The sequence below is a fragment of the Saccopteryx leptura genome, chromosome 2, assembly GCF_036850995.1.
Source record: "Saccopteryx leptura isolate mSacLep1 chromosome 2, mSacLep1_pri_phased_curated, whole genome shotgun sequence".
NCBI classification, from domain to species: Eukaryota; Metazoa; Chordata; class Mammalia; order Chiroptera; family Emballonuridae; genus Saccopteryx; species Saccopteryx leptura.
The window spans coordinates 185,677,812-185,691,363 of record NC_089504.1 but is presented as its reverse complement, the minus strand read 5'-3'; the positions used below and the strand labels follow the sequence as shown (position 1 = coordinate 185,691,363).

General features: G+C 46.1%; 1 protein-coding gene across 1 annotated transcript; it reads right to left on the bottom strand.

Moving 5' to 3' along the window:
• Positions 1-250: 250 nt before the first annotated feature.
• COQ10A (coenzyme Q10A) lies at positions 251-4,351 on the bottom strand. Its single transcript, XM_066369769.1, has 5 exons — positions 4,021-4,351; positions 3,340-3,486; positions 2,374-2,566; positions 2,044-2,145; positions 251-1,751 (listed from the first exon to the last, which is right to left on the bottom strand). Exons 1-5 carry the CDS (start codon positions 4,152-4,154, stop codon positions 1,584-1,586), a joined length of 744 nt encoding a protein of 247 aa, XP_066225866.1. The 5' UTR covers positions 4,155-4,351; the 3' UTR covers positions 251-1,583.
• Between the last annotated feature and the right edge of the window lie 9,201 nt (positions 4,352-13,552).

Sequence of the window (13,552 nt, the reverse complement as noted above, 5' to 3'; positions counted from 1 at the left end):
GGCATCAGTTATATAGGAGGTCTGAGACCAGATTATTCTTTCTGAGACTCCTGCTACAGCTGACCTTCTGAAAAAGTCTATTAATAGGCAAGGGAGTGAGTCCTGGCTTGTAGAATATAGTACTATAGTTAGCAGGGACACTGTGTTCAAGAGGCCTTCTTGCACCTTCACTTCCCTAGGAAGAAAGCCATAAGTTTTTTCTCTGCTGTATCTATATTATTCTCCCAAGAAACAATATAAAAAAGCCAAATTCACACTATCACAATTTATTAAAATTTTATAAAAACTCAGGCCAAGTGGAAGAATAAGGTACAACCCAAGAGTACAACTCTGTTCAGTGCTTTTTTTTCTCCTTGCCCAGTGAGGATGATTAGAAAGCCCCAGGCTCTCCACTAGCATGGAAATACTCTTAAAGTGAGGTCATGTGGGTTTCAAGCTGTGGCCAGATCTCTGGCATTTCCGGCAAGCAAAGCTAATTGACCATTCAGTTCCTCTGTGTCCAAAAAAAACCCCAAAACACAAAACTCCATTTATTTAATCTTTTAAGAAAAAATTTTCCCTGGCTGGGTAGCTTAGAGCATCATCCCGAAACACTAAGGTTGCAGGTTGGATTCTTGGTTAGGGCATATAACAAGAATCAATGAGCCTGACCTGTGGTGGCACAGTGGATAAAGCATCAACCTGGAATGCTGAGGTCACTAGTTTGAAACCCTGGGCTTTGCCAGTCAAGGTACATACCAGAAGCAACTACTGCCTGACCAGGCAGTGACACAGTAGATAGAGCATGGACCTGGGACACTGAACACCCAGGCTAGAAACCCCAAGGTCGCCTTGAGCTCCATCTCATCTGGCTTGAGTATGGGCTTACCAGCAGGGTCACTAGCTTGAGCATGGGATCATAGACATGACCCCATGGTTGCTGGCTTGAGCCCAAGGTCGCTAGCTCAGCTGTAGCCCCCTGGTCAAGGCACAGATGAGAAGGCAATCAATGAACAACTAAGGTGCGGCAACAAGCTGATGCTTATCTCTCTCCCTGTCTGTTCTGTGTCTGTCTGTCTCGCCTGTGTCCTAAAAAAAAAAAAAAAGAACTACTACAAGTTGATGCTTTCCATCCTCCCCCCTTTTTATCTCCTTTCTCTAAAATCAATAAATAAAATTTAAAAACCAATGAATGAATAAATAAATGGAACAACAAATAGCTGCTTCTTTCCCCCTCCCTCTAAAATCAATATATTAAAAAAAAAAAAAAGTTGTTAATTTCCCTGGTCAAACTAAGGTACCTTGACACAGGGCTCAGAGATAACCATATTGTCCTACTTATAACTCAGTGTGAGAAGGCTGCAGGTATCATGTATATATAGGGCTCTAAAGATGAGCCTGACCATTTCCTAAGCATGTGTCCTTTGGATACCTCCCTGCCTTTTCTTTCCTCCAGCATTTCTAGCCAACTTAAGAGCCCAATTTCTGGAAAATTGAGAGAAAACAGTATTGTGAACACAGACTCTTCTCTTAGATTGGAGCAGGAGCCAAATGAAATAGAGAATTGGGTGGAAGGAGAGGAGAAGCTAAGAAACTATCTGGCCTCAAGTCTGGTGCACTTCATGGAACATCAGTTCACGGGGGATGGCTGTTTCTGGACCAAACTTGTTGCCTGCCCGGCGCTCGAAGGCAGCGACATTCTGTTTGACAACCTCATCAAAAAACATGGTGGCCAGCTGGGAGTGCAGCAGAGAACGAAATTCAAAGGAAATCTGGGAATGGGTAAGAGACAGAAACTCAAGATCATGTTGGATAGACCTTGGCTAAATCCAAGGATACTATTCAGTGCCTTTTCTTCCCCTCCCCCTCCAATTCCTTAGAGCCCCTCAAAAGCCCTAACTTAGGACTGAGCATAATGTTCAAGTTTTATAAAAGGCAAACCTGTGGAAAGTATTGATTTGGAAAGTGCTAACTAAGTGCTAGCTATACATAAAGAATAGCTGTCACAGTATCTCAGCTCTGCCCCACACCCATTGTAGCTTGTGTTATAGGCTCCTGACTCACCGAAAAGTCCACAGTGCAAGTTCGGGGGTAGGCTGGAATACCGGGGCTGAATCGCCAAATGGTCTCTAAGTGGTTGAAGAGCTTGCCATCGGTGCAAACAGCCTAGAATAGGGCAGTCAGGTAGTTAAACATACAATGAAATAAAGTCAAAAGGTATAGAAGGCTATAAGAAAGGATTGAAAGTTCTTTTCCTTCTAATATTTTATTAGGGAAGTATTTGACACATGGACATAAAATCATTACAAAGGAGGCCAAAGTAGCCCTTAAATGTAAAAATGCTAGAGAACACAGAAAAAACTGCCTGATTAATCTGTCCCAGAAAGGCCTCACCTTGACCATATGAGGTTTGACCATGGAAACAGCAGAGGTATAACGTTCCACGACAGGTGGAAAGCCAACCTCCAACTGAGCCTTCAGGTGACCTTTGCGGCTGGATACCACCAAAGACTTCTTACACCAGGGCACAAACTCACAGTACTCCTGGACATTGGATACCACTTCGAACATCTCCTGCATTGAGTACCTAGGGGCAGGAATCAGAGAGGCCAAGGAACTCCCAGCTGGTTCAAGCTCCTCCTTGCCCTGAGTGCACGCCCCACCCACCCACCTTGGCCCTCTAACCATGCACACTCAGGAACTAGAGATCCCAAATAAGCCTGAATGAATGACTTTCCAAAAACAAATGGTCAAATTATCATAATGTTAATGTTTTCACAGTTTACAAAATGCTTTTGCATTTAGGATCTCTTTTTATCTTAAGAGGGCTCATCTAGGAAGAACAGAGGTTGTCAATCATACAAGGACTTAGATCCCAGCTCTACAACTTTCTAATGTAGCCCTGGGCACATTACCCTTGTCTCCCTTTTCTCATCTGCAAATCAGAGGTAATAACAGTACCTGATTTATAGTTGTTGTTGTTTTAGATCAAATGAGAAAATCTATGTAAAACACCTGAGCAGCCTAAGTGCTATCAGTAGCAAGTGTTCAATAAGTGTTAGCTATTTTATATTGTGCTCAGAATACATACTTAGGTCAGCACAGAAATAACACCCTGTCGTTTTATGATACTATCCAATTCTGGGTATGTTTCATCTAGTGCACATGCAGGGCAACCAAGAAAGGGGAACTTAGGTTGGAAGGCTTGCAGGGGAGGGTAAAGATAAGTGATAAAGCCTGGAGAGCTAGCCAGGGATGAACCCTGCCCATTCTTGCTACCATTACATTCTACCCTAGACATGGTCATTTGTTTGGAAGGGAAGGGAATGTGAGGGATACTGGACACAAGAGAATGCTCACCCCATGATCCTACGCTCGGAGTAAGCTTTTCTCTTGTTGGTGAAGGGAGCAGCAAAGCCCATAAAGGAACGCCTGGGAGGTAAAGCAGCCTCAGACGCCAAGACTTGGGCAGCCCGGGGCAAGAGGAAGCTGTAGGAAATCAGCAACCTAAGTCAGAAAGGAAAGGAGACACAAAGTCAGGTTTCTTTTCTGTTCAACTATTGCCAGGTTAAGGGGAAGAGGGCCGCATCCCAGAGGAAGGTCGTCCAGACAAGCTTTCCCCCCAGCACCTGCTTCAACCCGCCAGGATCCCTGGCCAGGCAGTCACGAGTGCGAAAGGTCGAGGGCGACCGAGGACAGTGCCGCAGGAGGACACGAGAGAAAGCAAGGGTGCGTGCGAACTGCCAATTGCCTTTGCAGGCTCTGCTACCGCTAAAAGCTAGGAAGCATCCTAGGCCGCGGGGATGTCAAGCCCGTTATGCCCCGGCATGTGCGAGGGTCAAGAACGGGTTGGGAACCCCGGGGACTTCCCTTCGCGAATAGCTGGCAAAAGTGTTCTCGAAAGTTGTACACTGCACCACGGGTATGACTGCTCCAACCCCGGCCGCGCTAGTATCCCTGGGTCTCAGTCCTTCACAGCGGAACTTTGGGTCCGGAGCGACCCCCTTTCCTCCCGACCCGCTGCCCTGGCCTCCCTCTCACCTCATTGGTCGCAGCGGTCGCGAAGAGCCCGGGGGCGGGGCCGGGCGCGCGCCCGGGCGGAGCGGGAGGCCGCAGCAGCGCTGGACCGCCACGCGCGTCCGCACTGGGAGCCGCCGCGCGCCCGCCGAGGCCATGCGCGCGACCCTCCCTGACTCTCCGCTCTGACACCTGCTGCGTCCTCCTCCCTCCAGGGAAAGAGCGGCAGAAAGCGGCCGCGGGGTGGGTTCAGGGAGCGCTAGGGTTGCGCGGGGCTGCGGCTCCTCTCGCCTCGCTTCCTCCCGGGTGGCTGAGTGAGCTAGAACTGAAGCCGCGACCGCTGCTCCTGCAGTTCCCAATACCCCCACGTCACGCGGTTGCCATGGCTCGGGATCGGGAGAGGGAGGAAAGCAAGGGGACAACGTGGCCTGTCGGGAGATGTAGTTTCACACCTGTGGTGAGAAAGGGCACTGGAGTGTGTGTTTGAAAAGATTCAGAGATAGCCAGCCCCGTGGTGCAAAGTCGTCTGGCAAACTCTTTGGCCAGTCTAGGGTCACGGACCTGATACGTAAACACAAAGGCGATTTTGTAGGCGTTTCAACAGTAGATTAGATAATCTACTATTAGATTATCTTTTGCTTTGTTTATAGTTAGTTCGATAAAGTCTATTAATCTTTGTAGTCTTCATAGTGCTTAGCACTGTGCTTTTTACATCTTTGAGAAAGGAAACGAATGTTCCAAACTCTGGGCTAAGATTTCACATACCTTTCTCTTTTATTTTTTAAGATTTTATTTAGTGATTATAGAGAGAGGTGAGAGAGAGAAGGGGGCTGAGGATTGAGAAGCATCAATTTGTAGTAATTGCTTCTCTTATGTTCCTTGACCCGGCAAGCCCAGGGTTTCCAACCAGGGAACCTCAGCATTCCAGGTCGGTGTTTAATCCACTGTACCACTACAGGTCAGGCTCTCCTTATACAAAGAAATCGGGGTGGGAAGAACCAAATTTACTTCTAGGGAAGAGAAGCATCTTTTCACTTGGTGAAGGGTAAGATCTCATGGGCAGGGGGAACCCAGGCAATGAAATGTCACTATGTATACTGCTTTCCATCATGATATAAGGAGAAAAAAAAAAAAGCTCTTAAGTGGGGCCTGACCAGGCGCTAGCACAGTGGATAGAGTGTTGGACTGAGATCCGGAGGACCCAGGTTTGAGACCCCGAGGTTGCTAGCTTGAGCGCATGCTCATCTGGTTTGAACAAAGCTCACCAGCTTGGACCCAAGGTCGCTGGCTCGAGCAAGGGTAGTTACTTGGTCTGCTAAAGGCCCACGGTCAAGGCACATATGAGAGAGCAATCAATGAACAACGAAGGTGTCGCAACGAAAAACTGATGATTGATGCTTCTCATCTCTCTCTGTTCCTGTCTGTCTGTCCCTGTCTATCCCTCTCTCTGACTCTTTCTCTGTCCCTGTAAAAAAAAAAAGAAAAGTGGGGAAAACTTCCCACTTCTCGCCCCTCTTTCTCTCTCTCCCCTCTATCTAAAAATCAATTTTTTCATTTTTTTTTTCATTTTTTTTTTTTTTTTTTTTTTTAGAGAGGAGAGGGAGAGACAGAGAGAGAGAGGAGAGACAGAGAGAAGGGGGGTAAGAGAGAGAGAGAGGAGAGACAGAGAGAGAGAAGGGGGGAGGAGCTGGAAGCATCAACTCCCATATGTGCCTTGACCAGGCAAGCCCAGGGTTTTGAACCGGCAACCTCAGCATTTCCAGGTCGACACTTTATCCACTGCGCCACCACAGGTCAGGCTAAAAATCAATTTTTTAAAAAGTGAGGAAGCCTGACCAGGCGGTGGCGCAGTGGATAGAGCATCGGACTGGGATGCAGAAAACCCAGGTTCAAGACCCCGAGGTCGCCAGCTTGAGCGCGGACTCATCTGGTTAGAGCAAAAGCCCACCAGCTTGAACCCAAAGTCCCTGGCTCCAGCAAGGGGTTACTCGGTTTGCTGAAGGCCTGTGGTCAAGGCACATATGAGAAAGCAATCAATGAACAACTAAGACATCGCAATAAAAAACTAATGATTGATGCTTCTCATCTCTCTCCGTTCCTGTCTGTCTGTCCCTGTCTATCCCTCTCTCTGACTCACTCTCTGTCTCTGTAAAAAAAAAAAAAAAAAAAAAAAAAAAAAAAAAAAAACAAATAAAAAAAAGTGAGGAAAACAAAAGAGAAAAAATGGAAAGAGAAATGAGTGATTAGATACTGAAAATAGGAGGTGCAAGGGCCATTGAAATTCTCCCACAATGCAGTACAGGAAAGACATTTTAAGACTGATGATACTGGCCCTGGCCGGTTGGCTCAGTGGTAGAGTGTCGGCCTGGCGTGCAGGATTCCCAGGTACGATTCCCAGCCAGGGCACACAAAAGAAGCACCCATCTGCTTCTCCACCCCTCTCCCTCTCCTTCCTCTCTGTCTCTCTCTTCCCCTCCCACAGCCAGGGCTCCATTGGAGCAAAAGTGGCCCAGGCGCTGGGGGTGGCTCTGTGGCCTCTGCCTCAGGTGCTAGAATGGCTCTGGTTACAACAGAGCAACGCCCCAGATGGGCAGAGCATCGCCCCCTGGTGGGCATGCCAGGTGGATCCCGGTTGGGCGCATGTAGGAGTCTGACTGCCTCCCCGTTTCCAACTTCAGAAAAATACAAAAAAAAAAAAAAAGAATGATGATACCTGAGTGACCAGGGAGTGGTGCAGTGGATAGAGCATTGGGCTCGAATGCTGAGGACCCAGATGTGAAACCCCGAGGTTGCTGTCTTGAGCGAGGGGCACATCTGGCTTGATTGCAGGGTCACCAGCTTGAACATAGACATGACCCCATGGTCGCTGGCTTGAAACCAAGGTCTCTGGCTTGAGCAATCGGTCATTGGCTCAGTTGGAGCCCCCTCTCGCCTCCCCCCATCTAGGCACATATGAGAAAGCAATCAATGAACAACTTAGGTGCTACGACTATGAGTTGATGCTTCTCATCTCTCTCCCTTCCTGCCTGTCTCTCTCTCAAAAAAATTTTTTAGCCTGACCTGTGGTGGCACAGTGGATAAAGCGTTGACCTGGAACACTGAGGTCACCGGTTCAAAACCCTGGGCTTGCCTGGTCAAGGCACATATGGGAGTTGATGCTTCCTGCTCCTCCCCCCTTTCTCTGTCTCTCTCTCTCATTCTAACTCTCTCTCCTCTCTAAAATGAATAAATAAATTAAAAAAAATTTATATGTATATGTGTATATATATATATATATACACACACACACACACATGCCCTGCCTGGATTGCTCAGTTGGTTGAAGCATAGTCCAGAAGCAGAGGGGTTGCCATTTCGATCCCTGGTCAGAGCAAATACAGGAACTGATGTTCCTGTCTTTCTCCTCCTTTCTCCCTTCTTCTCTTTAAAATAAATTAAAGAAAGAAAAAAAAGAAGGGATGCTGATGCCTGCTGTTACAATTAAAGATGTTTTCCTACATTACAAGCCCCTCCTCTGCTTTCTTTCTAAATATTAGTCAAGCTCAACACATTGAGGAAAGCTTTGTCTGAGTACTGTTATGGGGGTGGGTTGGGGGGATAAAATAATTAAAGACTGTGTTGCCACCCTGGCCGGTTGGCTCAGTGGTAGAGCATTGGCCTGGCGTGCAGAAGTCCTGGGTTCGATTCCCGGCCAGGGCACATAGGAGAAGCGCCCATCTGCTTCTCCACCCCTCCCCCTCTCCTTCCTCTCTGTCTCTCTCTTCCCCTCCCGCAGCCAAGACTCCATTGGAGCAAAGATGGCCCGGGCGCTGGGGATGGCTCCTTGGCCTCTGCCCCAGGCGCTAGAGTGGCTCTGGTCGCAACAGAGCGACCCTGCCCCCCAGAGGGGCAGAGCATCACCCCCTGGTGGGCAGAGCATGCCACCTGGTGGGCGTGCCGGGTGGATCCCGGTCAGGCACATGCGGGAGTCTGTCTGACTGTCTCTCCCCGTTTCCAGCTTCAGAAAAATACAAAAAAAAAATAATAATAATAAATAAATAAATAAATAAATAAATAAAGACTGTGTTGCCTTTTAGGTCTAATTGGTCTGGAAGAGACATCTTGCTCAGAAACAGAGGCCTGGAAACAAATATAAATCCAACTTCTCCTCCCTCCTTGAGATTAGCATTTATTTTCAGCTTCCCACTGGATATGGATTGATTTAAAATTTGAGCCTGGCCTGTGGTGGCACAGTGGAAAAGTATTGACCTGGAATTCTGAGGTCCCAGGTTCGAAACCCTGGGCTTGCTGGTCAATGCACATAAGACAACCAATCAATCAACAACTAAAAGTGAAGTAATTATGAGTTAACACTTCTTGCTCCCACCCTTCTCTCTGTAAAACCAATAAATAAAATCTTAAAAAAAAAAATAAAAGAATATAAAAAAGAAGCCTGATCTGGTGCAGTGTATAAAGTGTCGGCCTGGTATGCTGAGGTCACCAGTTTGAAAGTCCAGACTTGCCTGGTTAAGGCACAAGGCACATACCAGAAGCAATTACAAGTTGATGCTTCCTGCTCCCACCCCCCTTATCTCTTTCTCTCTCTCTTTTAAGTATTTATTTGATTTTTAGAGAGAGAGGGAGAAGCAGGAAGTATTAACTCATATAGTTGCTTCCTGTATGTGTCTTGACTAGTCAAGCCCAGGGTTTCAAACTGTTGACCTCAGCATTCCAGGTCCACGCTTTATCCACTGCACCACCACAGGTCACACTCTCTCCTCTCTCTAAAATCAATAAAGAAAATCTTTTTTTTTTTTTTAAGTAAGAGGAGGGGAGGCAGAGAGACAGACTCCCCCATGTGCCCCGACCAGGATCCACCTGGCAAGCCCACTAGGGAGCAATGCTCTGCCCATCTGGGTCGTTGCTCCATTGCTCAGCAACAGAACCATTTTTTTAGCATCTGAGGCAGAGGCCACAGAGCCATCCTCAGTGCCCCAGGCCAACTCGCTGGAACCAATCAAGCCATAGCTGTGGGAGGGGGAAGAGAGAGAGAGAAGGAGGAGGGGTAGAGAAGCAGATGGTCACTTCTCCTGTGTGCCCTGACTAGGGATCGAACCCAGGACATCCACATGCCAATGCTCTACCACTGAGCCAACTGGCCAAGGCCTAAAATCTTTTTTTGTTGTTTTGAGACACAAACAGAGAGAGAGATAGAGAGAGAGGGACAGATAGGGACAGACAGGGAGGGAGAGAGAGGAGAAGCATCAACTCATAGTTGTGGCACCTTAGTTGTTCATGGATTGCTTTCTCATATGTGCCTTGACCCAGGGGGCTACAGCAGAGCAAGTGACCCCTTGCTCAAGTCAGTGACCATGGGGTCATATCTATGATCCCATGCTCAAGCCAGCAACCCCACCCTCAAGCTGGTGAGCCCGCGCTCAAGCCGGCAACCTTGGGGTTTCAAACCTGGGTCCTCTGTGTCCCAGTCAAATGCTCTATCCACTGCTCTACTGTCTGCTCAGGCCAGAGCCTAAAATCTTTTAAAAAATAAAAATAAATACATAAAATTTGAGCCCATTTTATCTGGATTTCAAGGAGCAGGAGTCCTCCCTTGAACTCTGGCTTACAGTTAACATTTTATTTAATTTATTTATTTATTTTTGTATTTTTCTGAAGTTGGAAACGGGGTGGCAGTCAGACAGACTCCCGCATGCACCCGACCGGGATCCACCCGGCATGGCCACCAGGGGGCGATGCTCTGCCCATCTGAGGTGTCGCTCTGCTGCAACCAGAGCCATTCTAGTGCCTGAGGCAGAGACCACAGAGCCATCCTCAGCGCCCAGGCAAACTTTGCTCCAATGGAGCCTTGGCTGCGGGAGGGGAAGAGAGAGACAGAAAGGAAGGAGAGGGGGAGGGGTGGAGAAGCAGATGGGCGATTCTCCTGTGTGCCCTCGCCGGGAATCGAACCCAGGACTCCCGCACGCCAGGCCGACGCTCTACCACTGAGCCAACCAGCCAGGGCCAACAGTTAACATTTTATAAGGAAGGTATTTAAATTCTTATTTTATATTTATATATAAAGCCCCAAGCTGGGGAATGAGCTTATTTCTTTTTCTTCCCTAACATTTTTCTTTTTCCTTCAGCACCCCTACCCCAACCATCAGGATACAATATCTCCTTTCTGTTCAAAGATGATAGTCTGGAGCTACTGTCAATGGGCATGTGACTTTGAGGGACAGATGAACTCTTTCCAATTCTACTCTCTTGTCTAGTCCCACTAAGGGCTTACACATGTGAGACAACACCTTTGAGTGAGGAGGAAGGATCTGGCCAGAAAAAAAGACAGAAACTAAAAAAAGAAAATAACTGGGATACATGAACTGTGACCTGATTAACATTCTGCCTTAACCGAGTTAACTATTGATACTACAGAATCCCCAGAGTACAATAGGCCTGCCGAACAAATTTGCTTGTTGTACCCTACTACAATAATTAGATGAGCTAATTACTTCCTTTTAAACTTCTCCTAGTTCATTCCCTATTCAACCAAATTCCTTCCATTTCCCTATCATTCTACATTGATAATGTCCTTCAGATACTGACTCAATATTACACCTTCTCCAGGAAGACCCTCTTGACTGAACCCATATCAACATCCATGTCGTGTAAAGTAGCACATATCCAGCGTTGGCCATGTAGCTCAGTTGGTTAGAGCATCATCCTGATATGCCAAGGTTGTGGATTAGATCCCTGATCAGGGCACATACAAGAATCAACCAGTGAATACATAAATAAGTGGAACAAATTGATGTTTCTCTCTCTCTCCCTCTCTCCCTTTCTCAAAAAATAAATAGCCTGATCTGTGGTGGCACAGTGGATAAAGCATTGACCTGAAGTGCTGAGGTCACCAGTTTGAAACCTTGGGCTTGCCCAGTCAAGGCACATACAAGAAGCAACTACAAATTGATGGTTCCCATTCCTCTCCCCTTTCTCTCCTCTCTCTAAAAATCAATAAATAAAATCTTTAAAATAAATAAAATAGCATGTCTCTTATATTCTCTAGTTGTTTCATGTGTATATGTATGCTCTTCTAAGTTATAAATTCCACAGAAATAGACACCATAATTTCAAAGCTTCTAGCTGCAAACTAGTTAATAAAGTGCTGTACCCAATGTTGAGTTTTCAATCAACATTTGTTAGAAGAATGAAAACAAACTTAAAGACAGACAGGTATCTACATAGATTTATGCAAATATGAATTCAGTAGTTGAATCCAGTAGGACGTTCCACATAAGAGGGTTTGCCATTATGTTTAGCTTCTGCTCTATGCATCTCCTTGAGCCCTGGAAATATTTGTGTTATCATATCCCCTTTTTCCCAACTAGAAAATCCTCTTTCAGTACTCTGAATAATATTAAAAGTAATTCTTCTAGCCCTTCCTCCTCCTTCCAGCTGCCTGAAGAACCTGGCTGGTGACCCCCCTTGTTCACCTCGACTCCTGAGCCAAAACCAGGCACGTGACTCCAGTTCAACTCTTGACTCTCAATTCCTCAGGTTACCAAGAGCTATTTCAGGCAATAGAGGCCACATAGTCCCCTCCTCCCTATCCTCTGGGCCATATCCTAACTTAGCTCTTCCTGGAAGGTCCATCATCCCTAACAGCCAAGTCAGCATGTCCCATATTCAACTCATCTCCAGCTACCTTCAGTGTCTACTTTACCTCATCTTCATCATCATCATCATCATTAAATATTAAGTACCTGTTCCCATGCGCTGCTCTGCTGGAGCTATAAAGAATAATTTAATATCTATTGTCACCTTCAGAAAATTCAAAATCCTTTTTTTCATAGAAAAACAAACAAACAAACAATTTGAAGTCCTGTGTTGAAAGACTAGCTAACAAGGATTTAAAATTCATTCTGAACTGTTGGGAACTTTGTATGTCAAAGATGGAAGGTAAAATGAACAATAAAGGCATGCAATTTATTTTTTAAATTTACTTATTGATTTTAGAAAGAGAGAAAGAAATAGAAACATTGACCTGTTTCTGTATTTGCCCTGACTGGAAATCAAACCCACAACCCTTGTGTATGAGGATGATCTCTAACCAACCCAGCTATCTGGCCAGGACAAAGTGTGTGATTTAAATGTGACCGCTACAGGGTAAACTAAGTAAGCATTAAGGAGATTTAACAAAAGGGAAACAGTTATCTGACCAGGCAGTGGCACAGTGGATAGAGCATTGACCTGGGATGCTGAGGACTCAGGTTAGAAACCCCAAGGTCACTGGCTTAAGCATGGGCTCATCACCTTGAGCACCGGGCAGGTTGCCAGCTTGAGCCTAGGATCATAGGTATGACCGCAAGGTCACTGGCTGGAGCAAGGGGTCACTGGCTCAGCTGGAGCCTCTCCCCCTTACCCCCTCACCTCCCCACCCTCATCAAGGCACATATGAGAAAGCAATTAATGAACAACTGAGATTTTTTTTTTTCTTGTGCCTGGGACTGAATTCCCAACCTTTGCATATGGGAACAACACTCTAACTAACTGAGATACTATACTCAACCAGGGGATAAATTTTTCAGTATGGGCACATACAAGAATCAACCAATGGATGCATCAATAAGTGGAACAACAAACTGATAGGTGTATTTCCCTTTTATTTCTCATTAGCCACCGCCTGGTCAGGCTAACGTTATAGGTTTGATCCTGGTCAGGGCACAAATAAGAATCAACCAATGGATACATAAATAAGTAGAGTGATAGGTTGATGTTTCTCTCTCTCTCTCTTACTAAAATCAATCAATAAATTTTTTTTTAATGAAATCAGCCTGACCTGTGAAGGCACAGTGGGATAAAGCATCAACCAGGAGCAATGAGGTCTCCCGTTTGAAACCCCAGGCTTGCAGTGTCAAGGCACATACAAGAAGCAACTACTGTGAGATGATGCTTCCTGCTCCCCCCACTCCTTTCTCTCTCTCTCGCCTCTCTCTAAAATAAATAAAATCTTAAAAAAAAAAAATGAGATCGCCTGACCTGTGGTGGCGCAGTGGATAAAGCGTCGACCTGGAAATGCTGAGGTCGCCGGTTCGAAACCCTGGGCTTGCCTGGTCAAGGCACATATGGGAGTTGATGCTTCCAGCTCCTCCCCCCTTCTCTCTCTCTGTCTCTCTCTCCTCTCTGTCTCTCTCTCCTCTCTAAAAATGAATAAATAAAATAAAAAAATATTTAAAAAAAATTAAAAAAAAAATGAGATCAATGAAGTGGGTTATATATTGTTGGAGAGCAAGAGAGGGCTGCTATATCTATGCCTTGACAGGGGGCCAGTTCTACCATTCTTCCTAAGTGTGTTCCCTTCTTAGAACATGCTTATTGAGTTGCTGAGCTCTGAACAGGACCCTGAGTCACGTACCCATTTTTCAATATCCACTTTTCTTCCCTCTTTTTCTCTTTCTGGGCTGGGTTGCCCTGCATCCAGATCTTCCCTGATTGGCTGCTCTCTGGCCTCTCCAAAGGAGGAGGGAAGCACCCCCACCCTTTTCTGGGTAGAAACTGTTGAATCTTTTAAAGTGTAGCC